Here is a 14,256-nt window from a genome sequence, read left to right as displayed (position 1 = left end):
AATGCTTTTTCTGAATTGTCAAATTCTAGGAACATGTCTTCATCTTTTGTAAGTCGTGCTTCCATCATTAATCGCAACAGTGGAATTGCCTCTCTGGTGCCCTTACCATCCCAAAAGCCAAACTGATCGTCATCTAACAGATCCTCAGTTTTCTTTCCCATTCTTCTGTTTTGGATATAGCACAGTGAATAAAGTAGTGCTGAACATAAAGTTGCAGTAATAAAGCAAGCTGTATTTTAACATTCATACTTACGTAGAATTAGTGCATAAGAGTATGTTGCCCAGACAACAACATGGAGTATGCAGAACATTTTCAGAGAGGTGTATTAAGTTCAGTGTAGTCACAGTTAGGATTTCTTAAGGGTTCTGATATAGAGAAAGCTGTTTACACTTGCAGTGAGAATGTACTCAATTCATTAGATAATAAATTAGAGGCTATTGGCATTTTCTGTGACATGTCAAAAGCCTTTGACTGTGTGAACCATGGCATTCTCTTAAGTAAATTAGAATATTATGGTGTCACCGGCAATGCTGTGAAATGGTTTGAGTCTTATATATCTAACTGGAAACAAATGGTGTCATTGTGAAATACTCATGCAGTAAGCAGTCAGTCTTCATCTGACTGCGAATTAATTACATGTGGTGTTCCCCAAGGTTCCATCTTGGGTCCATTGCTTTTTCTTGTGTACATTAATGACCTCTTATCTGTTACATTGCCAGATGCTAAGTTTGTTTTGTTTGTAGATGACACAAACATTGCAATGAGTAGCAAGTCAAGTACAGATTTAGAAATAGCTACTAATCAAATTTTAACTGACATTAATAAGTGGTTTAAAGGTAATTCACTGTGATTAAACTTTGAGAAGACCCACTATATGCAGTTCAGAACCTGTAAGAGATTTCCTTCCAGCATGTGTATAACTTACAAAGACGTGCAGATCGAAGACGTTGACAGTGTTAAGTTTCTGGATTACAATAAATTCAGTTGGGGATGGCATACCACAGAATTGCTTAAGTGCCTAAACAGGTCTGTATTTGCAGTGAGCATGTGATAAGAATCATTTGTGGTGTAAATTCAAGAACATCATGTAGAAACTTGTTCAAGGAACTTCGCATTCTAACCACTGCTTCTCAGTATATTTATTCCGTAATAAAATTTGTTGCAAGTAATTTATCTGTATTTCAAACCAATAGTTCAATACTAGGAATAAGAACAATCTACATAAAGACGTCAATAAATTGCCACCAACCATTAAAAACTTGGCTTCAGATAAAGCACTGTTTAAATAGAGTTTGAAAGACTTTTCGATGGGCAACTCCTCCTACCCTATAGATGAGTATCTTAATAGAGGCTGTTAAGCAAGCTTAAGTGAAAATGTCTGTTAGATTTCAGTTTTGACAGCACTTGGTTAGAACAGACAAGATTAGGTATTTTGTGTATGATAAATTTATTAATAGTGCATAACAATATTTAATTCTGACAGCACATTAATTCTATAAATATTAGCTGTTCCAGTTTACCATATTGTATTCACCCAGTTCGACAGTCTCCTGACAAATGATCAGGTATAATATTCAAAAGTTTTCTGTTTTTACGTTATACTTTCTGACGTGTTCCAAACCCACAAGAATCATCTCATTTTTTGGGTCTATGGAACAAAAACTGAATCTAATCTAATCTTTATATTTTACCACTAGTAAAAACATTTCTGTGTAGTCTGCCCCTTCTTTTTGTGAATGTCCCTTGACTGCAAGTCTTGGTTTTCGTGTTGGTGAAGCTCTCTCAGGATTTTTTTATGTTTTTATGTATCGTGACTTGAATGGCTTTTTTCCTTTCTAGCATTTTAACCCATTTGAAAGTTTCATTTTGAGAAAATGATTCTAAATTTCTTTCCACAGCTTGTCTTCATTGTTAAGAATTCAGACCACTTATAGCCTCTTCAATTGTTGTGTGTTCGCCATTAACATATTGGAATACATGCATTTCATAGCAAAGGTATTTTTTGTTTAAGTTCCATGAGAAGAAGTCTTAAAATATTTTCTTCCTGTTCTTCATATTCTAAACCTTCATAGGACAAATCTGTTATATTCCTTACCATCTTCTTATTCTTCTGCCTCCTCTTTTTCAGTTTTTGTTTCTTTTCCTGTGGCATAAATGAAGTGACTGTTTGCCCTTAATGATTCTCTTTCATTTCATTTTTGTAATTCTCAAGGAATACATGTCTTTACTGGTATTATCTTATTTATAAGATTTATTGAATCGTTAACCCTTTGAACCTTCACAGTAGTGTACAAAAATGTGTTTCTTAGAGTTTGGGTCCCATTTTCCCTACATCAAAATCTACACTATAGCCTCAAATCCAAAAACTTTTAGGGTGCTTATATGTGCCTTCTTCTCTGTCTATACTTCCTAGAAGGCTCTATTTTTTACTGCTGATCGATTGATCAAGTACACACCTGTCGACAATGCCTTTGTCCAAAAGCAGTGAGGTAACACAGAATCAGTTAACATACTTCTTGCCTTTTCAACAATACCAACAATACATTTTGCCCTCTCTGAAACACATAGGATGGACTCTACCTGATGGTGGTTTCTGTCTTATTCCTACTTCCTTCACAAGTTCACTGAATTTTTGATTGGCATACACATCTCATTATCATATTAGTGAAAGTTCTCAAAAATACCACTCATGTGATCTTTAGAACTTAAAGAATAAACATGATTATATCTTGAGTATTTGTCTGTAAAGGTAAGAAACTTATGGCTTCCTCCTATAGACTCCCACTCTATCACTTGGTGAATATCCATACGTATTATCTTCAAGACTTCCAGGGCTTTCTGTTTAGGTGCCCAAATCTTTTATGCCGTAAGATACCCTTTGCAGAGTACACAAAATGGTTTACATCTTAATCTGTGTTTTATCAATTACTGTTGCTATAATTTCTCCATATTGGTTAACCATTTTTCCTTCATTTCTGTTGAAGATGTCTCTGTTGCCCTTCTCCACTATTTCACTCAAAAATAACAAATTGTTAAATGTCTTTTACATAGTAGACATCTTGTGCCATAATCACTTTGATTCTGTGTTTACAATTATGTTAAGATCAACTTTCCCAGCAAGTTGACATTTTAACTTGCAACCATCCACTGTACAAATAGCTAATAGTGTTTTATTACTAACATCATAAAGAGCTGTTTCACCTCTAAGAATACACACTGATGCTCCTGAACCACTCTTGTTCCTTGATAAGGTTTACAAAGGTCTCTACAGCAACTGGATCAGCTTTCCTAAACAGTTGATAACTATATATAACGTGTTGCAGCACAAAAATATTTTAGAGTTAAAATTTGTGCATCATGATCTGAAAGGCCGTTCACCTTTTTGCTAACAGAATGCCCTTCTAGTAATGAGGAATGAACAAAAATGTCTATGGTTGTTCTACTGTTCCATTGCACTCCTGTTGGAAAGAATATGGTTTGCATAAGATTATTTTCTCTGTGTGTATATAGTTCTCTGGATCAATCAATAATATCAACTTTGATCTTGTCTTCAGTTCCTTAATTGCGTAATTTTGCTCAGTGGGTTTCACTGTAGAATTCATTATGCCCCGAGTAAGATTACTTCCACAGCAGATTTCCACATAGCATAGTTCTTGTGACCCACAACTCACTCTATTTGTGCTGCCCTCATTTGTCACAGTTACCTTCATTAGTAATATGGGTAATACTGAATTACACAAATTGCTGTGCAGCTTGCTCATCCTGATAACTTTCACTACACACCTTTTTGTTCAAGACTATTTTGATGATTCTTTTTTTCTGTATATTAGAACACTTATTTGAAATGCCTACACTGGGCTCATAAACTGTCTGAACTAGCACAGCAAAATAAGCAATTCTGAACACAGAATTACAAGAATAAGGCAAGTTCTATTTTAACATTCATGATTATGTAGAGTTAGCGCATACGAGTATGTTGCCAAGACAACAGCACAGAGTATGCAGACCACTGTCAAAGAGACCTGTTACCCTCTGTGTAGTACACTTTGCTATGCATGCACTACCCCCCCCCCCCCCCCTTACACACACACACACACACACACACACACACACACACACACACACACAATATATTCTTCTTATATCTCCAACATTATGTATGTCACATGTATACAGGGTGATTATAATTAAAGTTATTAAACTTTCAAAACAGTGTAGAAATAACACCACTGGTCAGAATGACATCAAATTGCAATGGAATATTATCAGAGAAGGGGGAAAACGTATGGCAGAAGAAAAAAAATAGGGTGAAAATTGATCAATAGATGGTGCTTTATGTGTCAGAATATGTAAATGAAAACCTCTGTCATGTGCATGACCCATTAAAGTTGGTATAAACATGCCGGATACATGGTTTTCCTCCTTTCGCATCTGTGACATTCACCATGACTGTCTCAATGCAGGCTCACGCTCTGCTTCTAAAGCTGTATTGCAAGAATGATGACTGTGCAGACTTCGTGGGTATGGAGAAAATGATTCAGAAATTCAAAAAGACGAGTCCTTTTGGTGCGCAACCTGGTAAAGGGAGGAAACGAATTGATTCGACATCAGAGGAAGCAGTGGCCACAGCAATGCAGGAGGAGACAAGTGTTGGTGTACAAACGTGTAGTGCATGGAGAATTGCCCGAAAATTCGACATACCCAGGAGCACGGTGCGTAAAATCCTACTAAACATCCTTCTCTGCTAGCCATTCAAAATTACCCGTGTGCACTAGTTGCTTCCTGTTGACCTGTAGGCAAGAAAGAACTTTGCTTTAGAATTTCTTGCTCGCATGGAAGGGGACGATGATTAGCTGTGGAAGATTTTGTCGACAGATGAAGCCCAATTCCATCTGACAGGATATTTCAATACACAGAGTTGTTGAAAACGGGCGATGTAAAATCCACACTCAATCAACCAATACAACTTCATCTTGAAATGGCCACTATATGTTGCGGGTTTATGGCATCGCTTATCATAGGGCCATATTTTTTCAAAGAGACAGGTGCTTCCGGTTCTGTTACCTGTACTGTCACTGGTAAGCGCTATGAGTGTCTTTTGGGCAACCTCATTATTCCATCTCTCCAACAGTGTGGATGTGTAGATGTGATCATTTTTATTCAAGATGGCATACCTCTGCACTTTGCAAATCCAGTTAAACAGCAGCTGAAGTGCAATTTGGGATATGCTAGAATTATCAGCCACCATTTCCCTACGTCTGGCTGTCCTGGTCACCTGATCTTAATCCATGTTACTTCTGGCTGTGGGGCTATCTGAAAGATTTTGTGTTCAGTGTTCTGATTGTAAACTTAGCTCCATTGAAGGCACGCATTGCACAACACATTCTGAACGTAGCCCCGGAAACACTTTGATCATTTGTGGAACATATTGTTTCTCGATTTCAACTTGTTGTTTTGGACAGCACATTGAACATATTTGGTGCCAATCAAACAAAAATTAATAATCCGGTTTGATTTTGAGTGATGCTTTTTATGCAGTTTTTGTCCTCAGGACAATTAAAAACCAATGTGATTGATGCTTTTTATGCAGTTTGTGGCCTCAGGACAATTAAAAACCAATTTTTCCCGTCCGATGTGATATGATCTTGCCGTGGTGGATGGGCTTATGTAACTTAACAGTATCATGCCTGTACGCCCATGCACACTGAGTAGTACAGTTTGTTTAACATCAAACCTTCACCTTAGATGTTGTTGTATGATTCATTTGTCATTTATAGTTGACCACTATTGAATTATGATGCTTACAGTGCTGTCTATTGTTGCGTTTTGTAAGTATTTATTTTTCTTCTGCCATATGTTTTCTCCCTTCTCTGCTAATACTCCGTTGCAGTTTGACATCATTCTGGCCACTGGTGTTATTTCTACAGTGGTGTGAAAGTTTAACTTTAATTATAATCACTCTGTATATTATTCTTGTCACCAGCTTGGATGTATGAGCTGTTAAGCTGATTGTTTAGTAGGTCCTTCACTGATCTGCCTTTGCTATCTTCAGCATTGTGTGGAAGATATTTTTCTGGCAGTCTAGTAGTCTTTCTCCAGGCTCATAGAGTCTACACACATACTTGAACAGGCATTTGGTTGCCACTTCCCTCAATGATTTTACAAATTCCAATCTATTCCTCCTGTCTTGTTTGATCAAAGGACTTCCAGAATCTGGTAAACTCTTGACTCTAATACTGGATCCCCAGTATTCTGTATTAACTCCACTTTCTTCCTCAATCACAGCGTCAGACAAGCACTTGCAGCTCGTAGATGCCGTCATTGTATTCTTTTCACCTATCTGCACTCTCTCTCTCTCTCTCTCTCTCTCTCTCTCTCTCTCTCTCTCTCTCTCTCTCTCGAATTCTTGTTTCACTCTTGACGTTGATGCCCTTCCTCTTAATTTCACTGAAAGTTGTTTTGATTTTTCTATATACTGGGTCACTCCTTCTGACAATGATTTCTTACTCAATTTCCTCATTTTTTTTTCCTGTAGCAATTTCAACTTGCCTTCCCTGCTCTTGCCATTTATTTCATTCCTAAATGCCTTGTACTTCTGTATTCTTGAATTTCTCTGAACATTTTTGTACTTACTTCTTTTGCTGATCAGTCAAAGTTTTCCTGTTACCCAAGGTTTCTTCGCAATTACCTTGCTTGTACCTGTGTTTGTCTGTCCAACTTCTGTGATTGTCCATTTTAGAGATGTCCATTCCTCTTCAGCTGGACTGTTTACTGTGGTATTCATTATTGCAGTACCTGTAGTCTCGGAGAATTTCAAACACATCTCATTATTCCAGTATACCACTTCTTTGCACACTGATTCTTCCAGAAGCGTCTCAAACTTCAGCCTTCTTCTTCTTGTGGCATGACAATCCTGTGTGGGTTTTAGCCTCATCAACAATTTTGCTCCATTCTGCCCTGTCTGGCGTGGTTCTCCACCATCCTTGGAGGACTCAGAGATTTTATATCTTATTCCACATCATCTATCCACCATTTTCATGGCCTTCCTCTCTGTCTTTTTATGGTCGGCCTCCATTCAAAAAACCTTATTAGTTGTTCTTCCAATATCCTTCCTGAGAACATGTCTAAGCCAGGCTACTCTTCTGCTTTTTATAATTCTTATGATGTCAGCACCTTGTATGAGGTGGTCCAGCTCAGCATTTGTTCTAGATCTCCAGAAACCATTGTTATCTTGAACTGCCACATAGATCTTGCACAGCACTCTACATTCAAATATACTGAGCTGCTGCTCATCAACACTCATTAGCATCCATGCTTCGCATCTGTAGGTTACAACTGGCCTGGTCATGACCTTTAATAACCTAGAGGCCAACAATTTCTTAAACGTTTGGAGGCATTTATTACCACTTAGGATGCACAGTTTTGTTCCAATTGACATTGAATTTGTTCTGTTAATATTAGGGGCCAAATAGTCAAAGTTCTGCACATGTTCAAAATTGAAACCACCTGCTGAAAGCCTATCCAAGTTATTATTTTCCTTCCTGGTGACATTCATGTACTTAGTCTTTGTTTCATTTATAGAAAGGCCTCTAGGTTCTGTGGCTTCTTTCAGCTCACATATTGTCCTCTCTATTGATACCCTCCTTGTACTAATAATTGCTACATCATCAGCATATGTCATATCTGAGTCGACATTGTGCCTATGTAGCCAGGTATCTGAAGCTTCCACATGGCTGCTTTGAGAGTCAGGTTGAAAAGTATTGTAGAGTGTGTGCCCTCCTGTCTGACTCCTTTACTAATACAAAACCACTTGCTCAGTTCTCCATCCACTCACATTGCAGTCTTGGAAACGGCCAATGTTGCTTGAATAAATGAGACATACTTCGATGATATACCAAGGAGCAGCAAATCATTATCATTTGTGCTCTATCGAGACTTTCAAAGACCTGCTTGAAGTTTACATAGAAGTTATGAAGCTCAGTGTTATACTCATATGCCTTTTCATGTATTTGCCTTAACACAAATATATGGTCTATTGGCTCATTATGTTGAAATCCACACTGATACTCCACCAGAATCTCTTCTGCATATGGTGCTAACCTGTTGTAGATAATACTAGAGAAGATTTTATAGTTTACATTCGGCGGGGTAATTTGAGCGGCAGGTCTTGTTTCCTTTCTTGTGTATTGGTTGACTTACACCTAAGGTCCATTCTTCTGGGATTCTTTCCTGATTCCATATCAACGTAATAAGTTTGTGAATCTGCTTATGAAGCTCTGATTCCCCATTTTTTAGAAGTTCTGCAGTTATTTCATCAGTTGCTGGTGCTTTGTAATTTTTTAGACAATACACTACCTTCCATACTTCCTCTAATGTTGGTTCCTCTATTTCTGGATCTGCAGTATAATAGAGTGGCAACTCATTTCTGATGGGGTTGCCCTCCTTGAAATATTCTCTCCATCTACTCAGAACATCTGGTTTGTCTGTCAGTGAATTTCCCTCTTTGTCCTTAGGAGCTATTATTTTTGGTCTATATTGTTGAGTTCCTTCATTAATTTTCTTGTAGAATTTTCTGCTTCCATTCTTCTGGTAGTGTTCTTTCATCTCCTCTTTCTTTCTCTTCATGGCTTCCCTTTTTTGCTCCTACAATGCTTGCTACCTGTATTCTCTTTTCATTATATAATTGCTGATTTGATCCTGTATCCTGCATCCTTTTTCTGGTTCACTGCTTGTCTACATTCATCACCATATCAGTCTTCGTTCTTAAGTCTCCTTGTTTCCCCCAGTATTTCATGTGCTGTTGTCCTAATGGATCTTTAATAGAGTTCCATTCTTTGTCTATATCGTCTCCATCATCTTTTGTGTCTAACTCCTGTCTCAATCTGTGCTGGTAATCCTGAACAGTAGCCCTATCTCTCAGTTGTTCTATATTCCATTTCTTTATTCTGGTACCACATCCTTTGGCAGCCATGGCAAGTTTCTGTCTCATTTTGTCTCCTACTAGGTGATGGCCAGAATCAGAATTAGCTCCTCAGAAAGTGCACACATTTTCCATATCGGATGCCCACCTCTTTTATACCAATGTATGGTCTATTGGTTTGCTTCATTTGTTCCTGGTGTTTTCTATGTCCCTTTGTAGATATTTTTCCTTGGAAAACAGATACTTACTGCCTTCAGCTTGTTTGCAGAAGAGAAATGGGCAGCCCTTACACTACTATTATTAGTTATATTATGCAGACTTTTCTTACCAAACACATTTCTGAAAGACTCTTCGTTTCCCACTTTGGCATTATAGTCACCAAGAACTATTTTGGAATCATATCTGGGTATTCTGTCACAAACCTCTTGTAGTTGATCATAGAAGATGTCCACAGTATCTTCATGTGATTCTTCCATGGGTACATATGCATTCACAAAGGTCACATTGTGAAATTTGCCTTTCATACGCAGAGTACATATTCTATGTGGGATGCTACACATGTCCTTGGAGACTATAAACCCAACTCCATACTCCCCTTGTCACTTACTTTTCCTGAATAGTACAGGGAGAATTTCTGCTTATAAATCTCTACTCTTCCCTTCCACCTAATTTCCTGTAGTGCAACAACTCCCATTCCATACCTTAGCACCTCTTCTGCAACACTATTCATCGCTCCTGTTTGCATCAGTCTACGCACATTTCATGTTCCAAATTTAAGCACCGATAAATCCATATTCCTGTTTACTAGCACAGTTTGTCTTCGTAGGGGCAGTCTGGCATTCCTTGTTGAGTTATGGGGAGGTAACCATGAGAAAAAGACTGTATAACTGACAAAAGACTAACATACTACAAGTCAGAGTCTGGAAGGTCAGAAGTTTGAATGTGGTAGGGAGCAGTGCAACAGACAGCTTCGATGCTGTGTCACTAGGTCACAACCCTGCTCTTGTAACTGCGGTTGGAACGAGTGGTTATTGGCAGTGGCCCAGGGTCACACCCAGGACCAGTGTCTGAAGAGCAGTTGATGGTGCTGTTAGACCCCAGAGACTCAGAGTTGAGAGGGCATTAGCTCAACTGCTGGCCATTCAGGCTGTGGCTGGATTTCCAGCCGGCAGTACTGTCAAGATGGTGGAAGAATATTGGCAGCTACGCAGCAGCAACCAGCATGCAAGAGATCTCAATTCGAAGCCCAGGTATTGCAGTACGCCCAGCGTGGCCTGACAGCCCAGTTTTTTACATGACAAGCAGATCTTGTTGCAGATTAGATCATGTATGTGGCCTGCACAGCACCACCAAAGTGTCTCAAAAGACCAATTGTACTCAAGATCCAGTGTCTGGGCCATAGATGTAGAGCTGCTGGCATCGTGTAAATGCTGAGCCAGCAGGTGTTGGCAAGCACCTTGATTTTGGCACCAGGCCCCAGCTTGACCCCCACTTCGCTACAGCCCATATAATGAAAACAAATTAAGGACCTCGACCGTTGTTCAGAATGTACATCAAGAATAAAGGCACACAAAAAGTAGAGCACAGCATCATTGTTAAGATTAAGAGGAGGGAAAAAATGAAAATATTTGAGATTTCATTAAATAAAATACTTTACTAAAAATAGTAGGGTGGAAAGGCACATCAGATTGCATCAGCTATTTCATGAAAGCTATAAAGAGGGACCTCTGAGATATGGAGAAAAGCCAATACCATAAATTTTATTTAAGTGCAGTACAATTAAACAACTTAACATAGTGAAATAACATTGTAGGAAAAAGTAGATTGCTATTTACCAAAGAACTGACACATTAAGTTGCAGACAGGCACAATTAAAAGACACTTACATATAAACTTTTGGCCACAGCTTTCATCAGAAAAAGAAAGAGAAATAGCACACCATTCATTCACACAAGCAAGCGTATCTTGTGCATGCATGACTACCAACTCCAGCAGCTCTGACATCCAGCCTGGAGTTTCCCTTGTCTGATTTTAACATAATGAAATGTTGCTGTATTACAGGGATAAAATTAATTATATTGTAATAAAATACATAAATTTTAAGAGATGTCTTCACTGAAGCAGAAGGAATTGTCATACAGAAAATTCAGTCTTGAACTCCAAGACATTTCTCACGTGCTGCCAGGGTTTTGAATACATGTATACTCATGTATCTTACTCTTTTCTATTCCAAATTAATCGTTTTGAGGTCTTCGTAGAAGCTATTTTTGGTCTTTAGTGTTATATTCATGGATTACACTATATATGGTGAAGACAAAAAACGTTACACTTACCAAAATACCAAGTTCTGAAAGGTTCTCTTTAGGACATTCAAGGAATCCACCAGTTATAATTCTTCCAACAAAATTCTGTTTGCTGAAAATATTATCCCTGTATATAGTTTCTACAAAAATTTATTCTACTGTATATCTTGTCAGTGAATGGAGATCCATTGATTTATTTATTTATTTATTTTTAAAATCATATGTGTAGCGATCATGCTTTTTGCAAATGTTACTGAACTGACATGCTTTCTTTAACTCTAGGCTGTCATTTTTTCCAATTATGGGTTCAATCTATCTGTAGTTCCAGAAACATAACACTTACTTCTTATTGTATTTCATTGATTGAGTAGATTATTTTAATAGCTTCTAGATTTTTATGGGAAGCACTAAATCATTTGTATTTGTTGTCAAAATTTAATGGTAATCTATTTGATTTGAACCACATGTTGATATTTCTAGATATTTCATTGGCTGCCTTTTCAGGACTAGCACTACTTTTTATTCTTATACTTGTATCACATTCAAAAAGGACAGAATCTTCACCTTCTCACAGTTCAAATGGAAGATCATTTATATGCATCAGAAACAACAGTGGATTCAAAATAGAACCTAATGATACACTCTGTCTACAATATACGGGGCCTTTCAGCACTGTGGTTACAAACATTCAGGAGAGATAGAGTACACTTAGATGATGGAAAATCACACAGCAATGAATGGTCAAAAATTCTTTCCTGGTGTGGTAGTGACACCACAAAACACAAGAAAGGAAGGATACAAACACAGTGAGAAAACATGTTTATTAAGCTTAGTACAACTAAACTGTTGGGGCAGCTTGTACGTGAGAAAAGGTACTACGTACACCACATCAGATGACGCAGAATGTGTGCGATTGTTGAGGCCATGCTCGTTGTGGAGCTTTATTTTCGCCTGCCATCAAATTGGAAGTAGGATGGCATGTTACCTGATTTAAGAGCTCCACTGATAGGCGTCTGGCATATGGGGATGCTGGTTGTACTGGGCAAAGCACATAGTGGCTTTATGCTCAGTGTTACCCCACAAGGAAAACTCCCTGCCACATCTTCTTCACATGGTTACACAGGATGTTGCCCAAAAGGAAATCTTTAAGTGAGTGGAGAAAACTACATGAGTGAACAGTAACAACAGTAGCTAATGAGGAGACTCTTCCGGGGCCAGTGTAGAACAATCCTGGGCCCAGTACACGGGCTACCACCAATCATGTTGGGATTTCCCACAGCCATGTCTGGCAGATCCTGCATGACAACTCCATGCACTCGTATCACATCCACTTGCTGGACGAAGATGATTTTGCTCTACAAGTGCCCCTTTGCACGGCAGTATTTACAGATGTGCACAACAGATATCCATTTCCCTGCCACCATTTTATTCGCCAATGATCTGACCTTCATATGAAAGGGAACGCTCTGGAGCTGTGAGTCTTGCATGACGAACCAGGGTCATAATTTTTAATACCTTCTTTGATGATAGTTGTTGTTGGTTTTTGTTCTTATTTCTTGGTTTCTGCTGCAGTAATCATAATAAACATGTTTTCTCACCATTTTCGTGTCCTTCCTTTCTTGTGTTTTGTGTTATCACTGCCATGCCAGGAAGGAATTGCTGTGTGATTTTCCATCATCTGGGTGTACACAATCTCTCCTGAATGTTTGTAACTGCTGTGCTGAAACATCCTGTATGCACACATCATTTTGATTTTTGTCACTCAGTAATGAATCCAAATTCAGTTGTCACTGTTTTTGTTTGTTTAAGAGATTTCTGTAACCTTTTCAGTAACACTTCTCTTTGCTTAATACATTTTATGCCATCAGTGATTATTGCTACTTTAAAGTTGTAAGGAGAATCACAGATTCAGAGGATTCATAGTGAGGAGATCCTCAAGGATGTAGTGCATATCAAAAGTAACAAATATAACAACTTCTATTCTGTTTTCTCACTGAATGACGACAAGTTGTTGACTACAAAGCCACAGTCCTTAGGAGATTTTAATTCATGTCTCAGTATGGTAGTTTTGAACACATTGTATCTATTAACGCTCTCATCTTTTGCAGGTGTGTTAACTCTGGAAATGGAAAGAGAGAATCCTATGATTTTGAAACAATCCATAATGTTGATCCTTTCTTAAGTGACTTTGTTCCAACTACTCGTGCTGCAATGAAGCACTGGAATTCTTGTGTACAGTATTGGTTGGCTGTCTATGTCTACAAAAGACTACCATTTAAAAAGCTGCGGTAAGTTTCATTTGTGGCTAATATCTACCATAAAACATCATATGTGACTGTTGAAGCTGAACTAGCCACAGATTGCATTAGAAGTGCCAAACAATATTGATACAAAATAGAATATATAAAATAAAGCACTGAATTGCAGATTCACTTCACACACAGGCAGCTGCATATTTAAATCACTATTGACAAATATCCATTCTATGACAGCTATCAAGGAAGTCACATGTACACAGAGGCGACAAAAGTTCACAAAAGTTACAGGATAGTGATATGCACATATATAGATGGCAGCATACACAAGGTATAAAAGGGCAGTGCATCGGCGGAATTGTCATTTGTTCTCAGGTGCAGCCGTCAACTGGGACACAAGCAGCAACTGGGAAATAACTGATTTTGTGACATTTTACAAGCTCCTGCTTAAGAGCAAATTGTATTGTTCCATCTGTGTGCTTTGGTAGTTAAGTTTCTCGAGTTTCTACATGTTTATTTAATGTTTAATAGATACAGTTCTTGCACTTTTGTTTGCGTCAGAAAGTAAACCAATTTTGTGACATATTACAAGTTCCTAATCAGTAGTGAATTATTTAGTCTCACTTCAATGCTTTGGTAGCTCATTTTCTGAATTTCTGCATGTTAATCTAATTTATTAGATTCAGTTCTTGTGGTTTCCTCCATGTCTACAGCAGAGTTCTGTAGTGCGTGTTGATTGTCGTTGTTTGTCTGTCTAGTGTAGTTTTCCATGGTCTT

At 38.1% G+C, this 14,256-nt stretch overlaps 1 protein-coding gene across 1 annotated transcript in view; it reads left to right on the top strand.

Annotated features, from left to right (window-relative positions):
• LOC124595589 (lysophospholipid acyltransferase 7) overlaps positions 1-14,256 on the top strand; it is a 122,703-nt gene that overhangs the window by 96,374 nt on the left and 12,073 nt on the right. Inside the window, exon 6 of the mRNA XM_047134383.1 lies at positions 13,333-13,512. Coding sequence (XP_046990339.1) covers positions 13,333-13,512 — 180 coding nt within the window. The remainder of the gene's footprint in view (positions 1-13,332; positions 13,513-14,256) is intronic.

The sequence above is a fragment of the Schistocerca americana genome, chromosome 2 (genome assembly GCF_021461395.2).
Source record: "Schistocerca americana isolate TAMUIC-IGC-003095 chromosome 2, iqSchAmer2.1, whole genome shotgun sequence".
Taxonomy (NCBI): Eukaryota; Metazoa; Arthropoda; class Insecta; order Orthoptera; family Acrididae; genus Schistocerca; species Schistocerca americana.
Note: the sequence above shows the minus strand (reverse complement) of the source record. Positions and strands in the feature narration are given on the sequence as shown.